General features: G+C 38.6%; 1 protein-coding gene across 11 annotated transcripts in view; it reads right to left on the bottom strand.

The window, feature by feature from the left end:
* The window catches only part of prdm16 (PR domain containing 16), a 313,157-nt gene extending 298,304 nt beyond the window's left edge, over positions 1 to 14,853 (bottom strand). For 2 of the 11 annotated variants that reach the window (XM_067413114.1, XM_067413121.1), the window contains exon 1: positions 14,411 to 14,853. In XM_067413114.1, the coding sequence (XP_067269215.1) occupies positions 14,411 to 14,447 (37 nt within the window). In that variant the 5' untranslated portion in view covers positions 14,448 to 14,853. Of the gene's footprint in view, positions 1 to 1,732; positions 1,750 to 3,219; positions 3,349 to 14,410 lie in introns of those variants that run through there. The other 9 variants (XM_067413120.1, XM_067413116.1, XM_067413123.1 and 6 more) reach the window with 9 other exon arrangements.
* Between the last annotated feature and the right edge of the window lie 232 nt (positions 14,854 to 15,085).

The raw sequence follows: 15,085 nt of genomic DNA, 5'->3' as shown, positions 1-15,085 counted from the left end.
ATTAGCCAGATCTTCTCTCTCACACATGGTCGAACTTGATCCACACGCCGTAACTGTAGTAAGTAGCGAGGGCAACCGGTGTGCTCTAAAACAACCTAAACTGATGACCTTCAACCTCCAAATATGCCATTCAAGCTCACCAGATAATAATAAACAAAACGTGGGTAATGGACCCCAAGTGGCGGATAGGTGCAGAAAGAGGACAGAGCAACGCATTCTGAAAGCCAGTTACAGTTAATAAATAAATATTTGCTGCTGTCAACAGCATTTTATAATTCCCGCACCTCTGACTTCTATTATGATGACATGTTGCACTGAATTGCACAATAGCTGAGGAAATGAATCATGTAATTGGCTAGAAAAGCAAAAGTCAGTTTGAGTGTGATCAAAAGTCTTTGTTTCTCAGGAGACGTAACAGAAAACATTTGTAGGCCTGTCCGGAGCTCATCTGACTGCTGCTGCACATGGGCAACACAAGACACAATGAAACTGGAGTGCTTTGTATAAGATACTGCCTGGCATTGTGTATATAAGTGTGTATTGTGCGTGTATATATACAATTATTTTCTCACGCGTTATTGGCTTGAAACCCGAAATCCAGTTTACATCATTCCCTCTGCAAAGCTGTAACAGTTGCCAAAGTTGTCACAACAACAAAATGTGCTGTGAGACTGTGTGGAACTCCCTAAAAACCTCAAAAGCCTGAAAATAATTTCAATAATGCCAACATCAGGAACTTCCATTTGACTGACAGGCTGTCCTCGGGAAGAAAAGACGTTTGTTTGGAATAACTTATGTCCAATTAAAACTTTAATTGACATCTTCAAAAACCTCAGAGACATTTGTGAATGGTCAGCTTAGGAGAGGACAAAAAAAAAACCACACAGGCTGGTATTCTAACCACTCATAAAACACTACTCCGAAACCGGATCTTCACTTTATGCGAGCTGAAGGATGTGGGTTGAGTCGACGGGGAGAAAAAGAGTGTGAGAGAGAAAAAGCAAATATCAGAAGTCACAAAGTAGACTTGTGTGAATTAAACGCTGCCCTCTGCAACCCTCCAAACGCTCTAAATCACACAAATCCACTGAGATGCCCAGAGAAAAGGTCTCATTGATGGAAAAGAACAGCCAGAAATCTCTTTTTTGGACAGTGGGGTTTTATCCTCATTTGCAATTGCAAATTATAAGCCCAACCTTGACCGCTCACAAAAAAAGTATTTGAAACCCATTTCTAAAAGATAACCTAAATTATAGGGGAATAAACCACTCAGCTCACTACTCTACGTAAACATTGCTTGACAATTTTGGTTTATTGGTTTAATTTATTGTGATTTGTGGAGAAAACGATAGGAATTGTCTGTATAGTTTCAAAAGGGAACTTCAGGCAGAGAGGGTCAAAAGTTGCATAAATATTATTTTGAAAAGGCAAGCATACTTCCTCCTCAAGCACATGCACTACACCTCTAGGTGGACGACTCTGGCCTGCCCTCTGCAGAATGTCCGAGCAGGCCAAACAGAAGCACGCTAGCGAGCAAACCGCCGTGTGTCTTTGTGTGGGGGAGTTAATGATTATCTCCCGGGTGGACGAAGACTGTGGCGCACTGCCAGTACAGTGCAGGAACGTCCCTCTTCCCTTTGTAGACGCTTCTAATCTGGTGAAAGCCTCTCCCCTGAGACCATCCCATGATAATGTCATAGACACAGAGGGTATAATAGAGCAATTTGTTTACCTTCCAAAGGCTTGATCTCTCTCAATCCTGCCTTTCTCTATCTCTCTTGCTCTTTCACGTGGAGCTCTGCACTGCTGGAGAGGGATGAGAACATATTGATCGGTGCTTGGGATTCAATAGAGCACTGCAAATTAAACTCAATGGAAAACAAATTTGTTTCGGGATTGTCACTCTGTTGTTGACCTAAAACGTCCAAACTGAGATCACTTAAGGGAATAGTCGAGCCCAAAATGAGAATTATTTCATCATTCGCGCAGCCTCATGTGGTTTCAAACATGTATGAATTTAAGTGCGATTTAAAGTATTACTCCAAAGATATATTTATATATTTATATATATATTTATATATATATATATATATATATATATATATATATATATATATATATATATATATATATATATAATAATAATTAAATATATATATATATATAGAGAGAGAGAGAGAGAGAGAGAGAGAGAGAGAGAGAGAGAGAGAGAGAGAGAGAGAGAGAGAGAGAGAGAGAGAGAGAGAGATTGGGTTGTCAAAATGTAATTGAGCTGTTTAAAGGGGTTATTTTGTAATTTGATTAATTAGCATATTATTAAATGTTATTATTGTGTGTATATACTGTATGTATATAAATGTATTTAAGTGTGATTTTAAAATATTACTCTAAATTAAAATATTACTCTAAATTATAACAATGACTTAATCTCTCTCTCTCTCTCTCTCTCTCTCTCTCTCTCTCTCTCTCTCTCTCTCTCTCTCTCTCTCTCTCTCTCTATATATATATATATATATATATATATATATATATATATATATATATATATATATATATATATATAATTATATAATTTGGTGGGTTTCTTACTTTAATTACTAAATAATAGTATTGAGGAAATTAATAAGAATATACATTCTTATTATTAATTTCCTCAATACTATTCAATAATAATTAAATTAAGAAAAGCCTCCAAATTACATTATTTTATGATATTCCATTATTGTGGCAGACTAGTAAATCACTGAATTGAAAAAAAAAAAAAAAGTCTCTTTAAAAGTAATTATATTGTTTTACATATATTAATATCCTGCTTTACTTCAACTGAACATAAACAATCCATCCAGCAATAAATCTCTCACTGTATTTAATGTCGGGCTGTTTAAACAAAAAGTGTTCTTGTCTTTGTCTGAATTATTATTATTATTATTATTTTAATTTCCATCTGCTGTCACCATCTATAGATCAGGCACAACTGAAGTAAAGTGACATTTACATTTATAAATTTGGCAGATGCTTTACCCAAAGCGCCTCAGATTGCATTCAAGGTGTACATTTTAGCCTTGTATACACCTTGGGAATATAACCCATGATCCTGGTTATGCTAATACCACGCTCTACTGTTTGAGCAACAAAAATGCATAGATTTTTTCCTAATCAAAACAGATCCAATGCCTCAACCGGTGGCAGTGCTAACTGACTAATCTGTGCAGCCCCTACCTTTACAGTCTCCAGCCGCGGACTTGATACATACTTGCACCAACTCTCTTCAATCCCATCAACACCACTGCCCCCACCAGTGCTCATTCCTGTTCCTGCTCTCATCTCCTTTTCAGCAAGAGCAGTTTGTCAGGGTCAGAAAGCAATTCAAAACCTCTATTAATGAGTGAGAGAGAGAAAAGTGTGGTACGAGGAGGAGGAGGTGGAGAGGGGTGGGATGCCTGCCATCAAAGCCGACAAGAAAAGAAGGCCAGGTGGTTGTGGGAATCTCGGCTCTTTTTGCAGAGATGGAATCTTCAGCGTAATTAACAGGCTGGAATCGGGGCCTTCTGAAGCCAGGAGGACAACCCCTCGGAGGGGACAATTTGCACTTTTACAAGAGCCGCTGAGGGACGGGGAGAAAGGAGAGGAAAAGGGAAACTATGGCATCTTTTATCGCAGAGACAAAGCGCCGCATCTTTTCAAAGGCCTGCGCTGGAGCTTCCAGAGCAGAGGAAGAGCGAGTGAAATAAAGAAGGAGAAAAACACAAGAGAGCGAGAGAGAGAGAAGGCGGTAGGAGCTGAAGAAGTGGACAGCAGTCGGAAAAGGGGCACCGGTGCCAACATACGGTTCACAGAGAGAAAAAGGGCCGGGGGAAGTAGCCGAGAGGGTGTGGGGGGCGAGGGGGGACTGACATGCGGCCAACTTGTACACCCTCCCAGAATTCAACAGCTTCTCTCATTATCATCATTGCACAGGGCCCAAAACCAGCAACAAGCCTCTAAACGGACCTAAACTAGAGGTAGCACCCGCTAGAGACAAAACTTCAAACGCTGCCTGAAACACACACACACACACACACACACACACACACACACACACACACACACACGTAGATTCAAAACTGAAACGACCTGGGTTTGTGGCAAGGATGTTGCATATTTTATTAAGTTATCCTTGACAAACGTTTTAAGGCTAATCTTAAAGGACCATTAATATTAGTTATATTGTATTTACTGTAGTTACCAAAGAAAGTACTGGTAATATAAGGTAACTACAGGGGTTAAGGTTAGGTTTTTATTTAAGTTTATGGGTTCAGATTTAGTACCTAGTTATAACCCAAGTATTGTAATTGCTATAATAAGTACAGTATGTACATGCGGAACAGGACTGTAAAATAAATTGCTACCATTATAGTTATCATCCATGATCAGTCATTTCATTCTTTTAAATGTCCTCAAATCAATCAATCAATCAATCAACTTTATTTATATAGCGCTTTTACAATGACGATTGTTTCAAAGCAGCTTCACAGTGTTAAACAGGACAATATTGCAACAAAATTTGATTTGGCTAGATTGATTTGGATAGTTTATAGAATTAAATATGATCTAATTAATACATTTTATTTGTATATTTAGTTGAATAACTTGGATCATAATCCTCCACACTACATATATAACGATAACGCCGCAGAAGAACGATAGTGTTAAAATCATTTTCAAAACTATTTTTTTTCCAGCAGCTTTGACAGCCAATCAGAATCCAGAAGCTGCAAAATTATCACCTGGTATAGGTTATATCGTTATAGTTATCTTTAAAGTTCAAGTGAACAGGCCTTAACAATAAATGATGTCAAGTGAAGTCCTATGCTAACAAACATGAGGATGTGATAAGATTATTTTATTTATTTTTTGTCCGACAACTTAGGCATTTTTATTTGTAGCACAGTTTTGGGGAGTAAACTAACTACAACAGCAATTTCACTAACATTTTCCTGACAGTAGCTCAGCAGTTTTCCAGTTTTATTTGTGTGTGTGTTTTTTTTTTTTTTAATGCACATTGTTGTCGAATTGGTATTTAAGACTTCAAAAGTAGCATGTATCTTCATAAAATATTTTCCTCAACTCACAGTTCGATGCTCACAGCTCTGAGCAAAATCATAACTTGACGTATTGAAGTCATTCTTGCCTCTGACTGACAAAAAGCCATATTCAGGTTTCCATTTCATTCGTTAGGACGCGTCAGACCCCAGTGTCGGATGGCTGACGGAGGCGGTGAAATATCCAGGGGTCAGATGCGCGGCTGATAACGGCCCCTCAGCTTGACTGCCAGAGATGGGGCGTCTGCCCAGCACAAAACGCCATTTGTTGTCCATCACTCAGACACTGCGAGTTTAGCGCCGGTGCTGCGCTGAAAGGCACATTCACACAAGCTCACACACTGGATGTTTTTGCAATTCAATATTTTCACACACAGCCTCATCATTACGCTGGAACCGGAGCCTCGCTGGAGAGAGCCTGCGCTTTCATGGACAGGCAAATCGCAGTTCGAGATTGAAGTTAATAGCCCATCTTGAAATGTTTTGCTGACTCCCTAAAAACCCCTTCTCAGCATTTCACTAACAATCTGACGAGGGCGATTTTTTTTTTTTTTTCGTTTTTTTTCTTTTGACAGAAGTGAAAACACCCATATGCCACACGCTTTAGTTCTAGAAGTCAACTGAGAGGTGACAGTAAAGACCCCGTTATGCAAATTCCCTCTGAAAATACATAAAATGCATCACAAACAAACCACATTTTGCATATTTGTCTACATAAAAAATGCATAGTACTCATAAATATATACGTTTTTACTGAGTAAAGGTTTTTAAAAGAACATTTATTTTAGGATCATTTATTGAATGAAGATTAATGAGCCTGAGGCTTACATGAAGTTTAAGATACCAAAAATACAAACACAAATAAAAGAAAGGAGAAGTAGCAGAAGCAGAAAGTTCAAGTGGCCAGGGTTTAGTGTGTGTGTGCCAGTAATGATTTGTTTAGGATGTCGGCCTTAAAGTGGTTAAAGAAAATGGCGGCAGCTTGAGGTTTTATATATTTTTCCAGTAAGCCGCACTGTAGTTAATGAAATTTAACACACCAATAGTGCCGCCTCTCCCTCGAGAGCAAGAGCTTCATAATCAGCGTGCCAACACTCTCGTTTTTTATGAAAACAAATTGCAGCCAGGGAGATGGACTAATTGTGTTGCGACGCAGAGCAAAGAGAAACAACCATTCACGTAATTAAGCCAATTTTCATGGACAAAAATAGTTGAAGGGGCAGTAAGCAAGAGCATTCATCTGGTACACGGCGCACGATCCCACCCCCGCTCATGCGTACAAAGAAAAGTTAAGCATTAAGCAAATATAGGCTGCCTCACCCTGAGAAAGTCACTGGATAATGATGGTTCAATTACAGTGGATCCCAGCATACCGCACTGTCCAATTATGAAAAAGGATGATGGGCTGACAGAGGTCTTGGGGAACATGAAAGACATTTTTATCAAAGCGCATCTAAGCACTCTATCTCTAAAGTACAAAACGACTCTACCACTGCCATTACGGCACGTCATACCATCTTGATTAGACAGAGCTGCCCATCTTCCCCCGTAATGACAAAAGATGGAGGGCAGAAGATGAGTTCAAAAGATAAACGTGGAGGCCGGGCCCTTTGAAAACGGCTCTCTAGTAAAGTTGAAAGTGAGCGGCGAGCGGGAATGCTCAGCTCGAGTGGCCCACTGGGGAATGACATCTACTCTCTTATCGCCAGAGGATGCAACATCAAGGTCTGACCAAACAGCCCACGGTAGCTGTATACGGAAGCATGGGAACTTCAGCGGGGAATTACGGAATACGTGTGTGTGTGTGTGTGTGTGTGTGTGTGTGTGTGTGTGTGTGTGTGTGTGTGTGTGTGTGTGTGTGTGTGTGTGTGTGTGTGTGTGTGTGTGTGTGTGTGTGTTTAGGCATGTTTTTGTGACATATGAGGACACAAATATGTATAATGACATGGGTATGACATAGGTATTACAAGGAGAGGGTGTAATATGAGGACATTGGCCATGTCCCCACTTTTCAAAATGCTTATAAATCATACAGGATGAGTTTTTTTTTAGAAAGTAAAAATGCAGAATGTTTCCTGTGATGGGTAGGTTTAGGGGCAGGGGCAGTGTAAGGGGATAGAAAATACAGTTTGTATGGTATTAAAATCATTACGCCTATTAAAATACACCTATTTGTCACAAAAACAAAAGTGTGTGTGTGTGTGTGTGTGTGTGTGTGTGTGTGTGTGTGTGTGTGTGTGTGTGTGTGTGTGTGTGTGTGTGTGTGTGTGTGTGTGTGTGTGTGTGTGTGTGTGTGTGCACTGCAGGGGTGAACTGCCGCTCTAAACATCCCGAAAGTGCCAAAACCACCAGCCCAGCCTGCTTCGCATAGGAAGCGTGCTCACTTCCAAGGAAAAATTTGTCGTTTTTAGACAGGAATTTCCCTCCAAATATTGGAAACTAATTCCTGAATAGGTTTCATTTCAGTGCACGCACTCCTAAAATATGTGACCCTGGACCAGAAAACCAGTCATAAGAGAAATTTTGGTGCGTTTTAAATGAGCTTTCCATTTATGTGTGGCTATTTGGAAAACTGGAATCTGAAGGTGCAAAAAATCAAAATATTGAGAAAATCAACTTTCAAGTTGTCCAAATGAAGTCCGTAGCAAGGTATATTACTAGTAATAATACATTTCTGATATATTTACGGTAGCAAAATTCACAAAACATCTTCATGGAGCATGATCTTTACTTAATATCCTTATGATTTTTGGCATAAAAGAAAAATGTATAATTTTGGCCCATAAAATGTATTGTTGGCAATTGCCACAAATATACCCGTGGGACTTGTGACTGGTTTTGTGGTTCCAGGGTCACATATTTTAAAGAACAAAATTCTTTGTGCAGCTTGTGTTGTTGACCATCCACAACGATATTAATCCGGCTCCCCATTAAAACCCAGCACAACTGGGTGCCTCGAAATATTGGATGGAAACTTCCCTGGCACTTTCTGGGCAGGAGTTACGACACCAAGTCGTTTTACGGCCTAAAATTAGCAACTCTGAACACATGATGCAGGGTTAATTATTTCTCACAGTCCTTCGCGGTGGGTGTGCAGAGCTACTTTTTTCCTTGCACAGTATCGACCAACTCCAGCGACGGAGCTTTCGGAGGTCGCACAATGTAGAAGACGTTTCATCGTGTAGGGGTTTTTTTTAGCCAGAAGTGCCCTCCTGCTGTAGAGCTGAGACCGGCGTTTGTTTGCATTATACGAGAGCAGTGTTTACTTAATGCTTACAACAGAAAAGGATATTCTGAGAATGCCTTATTATTATATATGTGCATGCAAAAGCTGTTTTCTTCTCACAGATGCCAGTTCCTTCACACAGAAAAAAAGGGTGTCAAATGATACCTTTAGGGGTACAACAGCTTGTCGCTGGGGCAGTACCTTTAAAAAGGACATCTTTGTACCTTTTTTACTCCTAAAAGGTGCATATTAGTACCTTTGAGTACAAATGCGTACCTTAAGGTACTACAATGAACCTTTTTGTGGTAAAAATGGTACAAAGTTGTCCTTTTAAAGGTACTGCCCCATCGACAAGCTGTTGTACCCCTAAAGGTATAATTTTGACATCCTTTTTATGTGTGTTGAGGCTGCTCTTGTTTCCCCTCCATTTCCTAAAACCTATTTTAAAAATGTGAGTACTTGGTGATTATCAAAGTCTTGCCATTGAAAAATAAATATGTATACACGGTCAAAAAAAAATGTATTCACATTATCACAAGTTTATTCGCTATAATTTAGAAAATGATAATAAAATATGACAAGAACTCAGAGTTAAACTGCATGTGTCAGATCAAATTCATCTTGATGTGACACTGTACAAAATTATTCAAAAAAAATAAGTTACCTGGTTGCCTTAAAATTTTGAGTTCATTGAAATTAAAAAATTGAGTTAATTTTTGAGAATCGACAACCTTTATTGAAATATTATTAAGGATTTTGTAAGCAAATTGGGTGTTTTATTTGTGAAGACACATGCCAAAGTGTGCTATTTTCATGATTTATCACATTTTTATGTGGTTCAGATACAATAATATTTTGAGTTCCTTTTTATTAAACTAATTTCCTTCATTGTATCAACTCAAATTTTTAATTTCAATGAACTCAAAATTTTAAGGCAACCAGGTTACTTACTTTTTTCAGTTAAACCAACAATATTTTTATGGTGCAGATAACTTTGATAGAAAGGTATGTAATGGATTACAATTAACCAATCAGCTGTTAAATATAAGTACACAATTAAATAATACTAATTTAGGTCAACCAATCACCAAGCAATGCTTCATTTTATTCAGTCTGTGGTGTAAAAGGTTGCGTTAAAAACACTTCAGCAATACATGGTCAGGTTAAAGTGTCTGAATCATGTTGGTCCCACATTTATTTTATGCTTTTTACTGGTTGTCCACTGTATATGTCACAGTGTACTTCAATTTGCTATCCTCAATTACATACATGAACTCTATTGTCCTGCACCATGATATCTGGTGTCTGAATATTTTTTGGTTTGACTATATATATATATACACACACACAAAACAATTGCAAACAGACTAAAAAATGTCATTACAAAACTTCTATGCAAATATTTTCAGCAGTTTAATTGTCTAAAATAAATTATTACTATACAGTTTGATGGCAAATACAAGACAGCATGCATAGCAAGAAAGAATAATGAGCTCCAATTCACTCAAAACACCAGAGCGTCCGCTTCTACGGCCAAGGAGTTGCAGACAGCCTGTGCTGTAACATGATAAGCACGTCTCTCTCGCAGACATGGCTTTAACGGTTCTGTAATGGCTGTCTTTCCCCTACTGCACGCTGCACCCTACTCTGCTCCACAGCATGGGGGCCTGTTCTAAATATCCTTTTTTTTTCTTAAAAAAACAAGGCTTGAGAAAGAAAAAAATCAAATGCATTATGCTGGGAGGAAACAGCAAGACACTAAACTCATCTTTAAGGTATGCACACGACTGCCAAAACACAGTCAAGTGATAGGCTTAGACTTTTCCTACAATTGGGTGAACGAAAAAGGAAAAAGAAAAAAAAAAGGGTGTGCAGTTCCAGTGCGGCAGAGAACAGCTGAAACAGTGTTTAGACACACGCGTAAAGGCCCTCCCACGATCGAGTCACCGTGATGTCATAAAGAGGTGCCACAAGCGAGCAACAACAGCGCAGTACAGTAAAAAGAAGTAGAATGAATGACGTGTGACAAACGTGAGCAAGGTTGAGATCGAGCTGCCTCACCTCTGGGAAGCACAGGGCGATTCACGCAGTGAGTTGAGCTCAGGTGGGCAGGCGCTCTCGGCGGGAAACCGTGCCAGCTCTGCCTGCGTTCCATAAGCCACCCATCAACCTTTCCTCTCGTTTAAGATTGGGGTTAACTAAGCAGGCCGTCTGGTCAAAAGCTGCCCTGCAGGTTCCCATTGAGGACCAATATGTGTATGCATGCACTCCATGTGCAGTAGCACATGCCAAGATGAGGGTGACATTATCAAATGTGAATTTAAACTGGTTTCATTATGGTTAACGTCAGTCGTTGGATCAATGATATGCTCACCTGTGTGTATGTTTATGTGTGTGTGTGAGTGTGGTTGTTTTATCAACTCACACACTTACGAGACATTAAATGATTTTCTCACAATTCTTCCAGTCTGGCACTTTATGGCTTTTAACAAGAACTTCTTATCAAACACAAACTTGCATGCGAGGAGTCATACATCTCTAATGGCTCATGCACCATTAGTCTGTTCACCAGCTCTCATGTGTGAAAGCATATTGCGCACATAACACATCCAGCTAGCTTGAAGCTAAATGTCAGCCATTTTGCCAGTAAAAGGCCAGTTTTGAGTGCTGACAGGCTGTGTCTTCTAGCAAGGCATCACACACAGCTTCCATTGTTGCTTTACAGTGTTATGGCTTGATTTTATTACATCTTGTCAAAACAACATAAGCTGCACAAGAACTTTTTGATTTGTTATCCATCGCTGTTTGATTTCTATTTGCAACTTGTCCTCTTCAAAGACAGCATCATAATGTAAACAGCAGAAAAGACCGCATTTAAGTGGAAGAGGGAGAAAAGTTCTGCCCTATAATAAAGACATATGTTGTAAGATTAAGATTAAGATTAGGAGTACAAATAATAAGTAATAAAACAAATTAAACATATTCGAAATTTGCTAAATAAATAAATAGATAGTGTATCGTGAAAATATGCAGATTGTTACATTGTCACGTCACTTCACTGTATATTTTAATTAGTAATTATGACAAGAAAAAAATAATAATATTCTGAAGTAATGTAGCCTACTGTGTATATATATATATATATATATATATATATATATATATATATATATATATATATATATATATATATATATATATATATACAGTAGGCCCCGGGAGAAAAAAATCTGTGACGTCATTTAGCCTAATGTATGCATATGACCTACCCCAGGGAAAAAATAATAATAATAATCGCCAAAAAAAAAAAAAATGCATGGAATCATCGAGTCGGATACAACTGAAATGGTTAAGTACTGAATGAATGCATTAATGCACATATATGTTTTCGCTCATAACCAGAAATATTTTCAACATTGTTTATCGTGACAGCGTCAGGCCTCCTTTGAGTTCATTATTAATTAGAAACGCAATTCCAGCTGTGCCTTCAAAATAATTCATATTTGTTTGCAATAATATCATAAATATATTACACAAATTACACGCTCGTATTTCCCCAGAATAACTCTTTCATTTAAATTAAAATATGATTTTACCCTTGCAAAACTGTTCATACTGCTCAGAGAGAGAGAGAGAGAGAAAGAGAGAAAGAAAGGAGGCGAATATACCTGGGCGCCAGAGAAGAAAGGGGGAAAAAAAAAGATTCTCTGAGAAAACTCAACTTAATCTATCGATATATCAAAGGCAAAGCTTGAACAAAGTGACTAAGTGGGTGTAAATAAAGCCACATAATATTAATATTAAATCAGAGAGCATTAAACCCTCGTCGAAAAATGAATGAATGGCCTAACATTATGAATCAAGCACTTTATGGCCACTTGATTCGTTCACTAATAGCAGATGATCCAGCCGCCAGATGGTGGTTTGTGCCTTTCTCAGATCCCACATGAACCTGTTATAATATCGTTTAATTAAACACAATTATGGCTGTGATATTTAACTGCACTGAGGTATGAGAAATCATTTAAAGCAATGACCGTCGGTGTCTTATACAAACGTAGCCTATATTTAAGAGGCTTCTCGGCAATTATAGGCTATACCTGCAATTTCTTTTTGTAATGACGAGACGGCAAACTGTTGAGATATAATAACTAATAATAATAATAATAATAATAATAATAATAATAATAATAATTTTGTAATAATAAAATAGTTTCGACATATGTTTTAAGGAGAATATATAAAAACAATGTAGCACATTTAAAGAATAATAATTCATTATGCTTAATTATTAATAATAATAATATTAATAATAATAATAATAATAATAATAATAATAATAATAATAATAATAATAATAATAATACACATTGCTATATCCTTTGCATACTATTTTCGTCTGTTATTTATGTTATTTTTAAGTAGGCCTATTATATCTTTATGCATTCGTGAGCAACTGAACCCGTAGACTCAAATAAACATTTGAACTCGATATCGCACACACATATTGAATGCAGTCATAAAGTAAATCTGTCTAATATGAATGTGGAAGAGCAGAACACTGATTAGCTCTTCAGGGCAACGAAATGAAATAAGGTGTAGATGAAGAAAGGAAAGTAGCTACAGAATAAGCCATATCAGTAGTTTTTAATGAGCGCTTGTGCTTTAGAAATTGAGATCAGGCCCTGCAACTCTCCAACGCAAAAACGAAACTATAATATCTACACAATTAATACATTAAACTGTAAATAAAAGAAGGCCTGGTATATATGGAGTGAGCACTCGGGAGAGTTGTCGTGTGACTGTACTGACCTCCGACATAAAAGCGTATTCATCTTGAATGACCAACAACAAAACACGAATAAACGACAGTCTGACGTGTGAATCGCAAAACACGTCTCGTGCTGTATGAAGTCTGGAAGTGTGCGTGAGAAAAAAAATATCGAGGCCCACATTTCTGTCCCAAAACAAACTGACGGTTCTCCCGGCGATTTGAATCAACAGGTCGTCAGGCCCACGCGGGCTTTAAAGTTCCCACACGAAAATATCTTCATATTTTAATAAATGTCGTTGAAACGTAGAAGGTGGACATTTACAAAAACGGTTACATACTACTAGCTCTTCAGTTGAAAATGAATATTTTTTTATTCAGCTTATTATTTTAAGCTCGTTACAACTGTCAATACACTTTTTATCAAGTAATTGACTGCTGCGATGAAGCCTTTTCTAATGAATCGCTGTATTCGCATGCAAAAGTTCTCACAGCTTTCACGGGCACAGCAAAGAGTTAGAGAGTGAAATCCTACCTATTACAAACAAGTCGGAAAACAATGAAAGCCAAACAAACAACAAGCAAAGACATCGTGCAGAGTCCAGAGGAGATTTACACACTTTTCCTCGCCTTAGAACGAGTCCAGAAAATAGCTGACTCTTTTCCCCCCTTCAGTACGACATTGCCTAAATATGCATTATTGATTTGCCATTCGCAGATGAAGCATACCGAGCCGAAACAGACCCCAGTGGACAAGGATTCCTAAACGCAACCTCCTAATTTTAGATTATCGGAAGAATTGTCCGTTTTGTTTCATATTCCTTCTTCTATAAGCATCCGGTGGACCTGGCTCTGGAGATCTCCACGCTCAGTCTGTGCGTCCTGGGGTCCATGAGCAGTGCTAGAGCGCCCACTATTTCAACAAGCAGGAATATGATTTCACAAGACCTGGAACCACTCAATAAAAAAAAGTTACTATCCCTTTCGACAACTCTCCGCTAACTTTCGTGTAACAATTCTCTACGGTTTCTCGACTTCGCTAAAACGAGGGAGCGAAACAGCACGGCGTTGCGAACGCTCTCCTGATCTTTTCAGCCAAAGCACCATCACAAACGAAACTTCTGAACGAGCATCTGGCGTAAAGGGTGGACGCGCGGATCACGGCGAGTTTGAGCGATTTCAATGCGATTGAGAGCTGAAAAACAAACGCACCGGACAAAGACGCGCTCTCAGCAGGAACTGATCAATGAAAATGACACTTTGGTGATGTGCGCAAGGGTTCAAAGTACCGCGCGGCCGCTCAGGAGCGAAAGAAGCGCAATAAGGACCTACTTTTGGCCAGTTTTCTCGCCCTCGCCTTGGATCTCATCTTGTCGGCTTGTAGATTCCTCGCGTCCTCCTTGAGCTCAGAAGCAGCAGCAGCGCTATCTTCATCTCACGAGCATTGTCAGTTTGGACACCTTCGCACATGCGCACAGGCCATTCAATCTGACACCCTCGTCAGGGCCAAAAACTTTCCAATGTATTCATCATCATCACTTTTTGTCCTATCGTGTCTCCTTTAGATCACTTATCTCTTTCCCTCCTCCTCCACTCGCTCCGCAACATCTCGGATCGCCCCCCACCTCCCCTTCTTGAGCTCCCGAAGAGGAATAAGTGCTATTTTTTTTTCAGGGACCTGCGGAATTCGGTACGACGCTGGACATTGAATCCTGGATGGGGTCAAGGTCGCAGCCCTCGTGCGCAAGGTGATCACGAGCAACATTTCACGCACCCGAAAGATTTTAAATATTCTTCCAAATGGTGTAATTATATAAAGCGTATTCCTTCATAAAATAAATTATTATTATTATTATTTGCAGTAGTGGTAGTATTCATGATGTTCTGGAAATTAAACGATATGGGCATATTATTTATTTTGAAATACTCATTTATTGAAAGTCTGTACCTGATGTAAGCACAATGGTGGGTACCTCATATTTAATTATATATATTTAAAAAAACTTT

Source organism: Pseudorasbora parva, chromosome 13 (assembly GCF_024679245.1).
Source record: "Pseudorasbora parva isolate DD20220531a chromosome 13, ASM2467924v1, whole genome shotgun sequence".
Lineage (NCBI taxonomy): Eukaryota > Metazoa > Chordata > Actinopteri > Cypriniformes > Gobionidae > Pseudorasbora > Pseudorasbora parva.
Note: the sequence above shows the minus strand (reverse complement) of the source record. Positions and strands in the feature narration are given on the sequence as shown.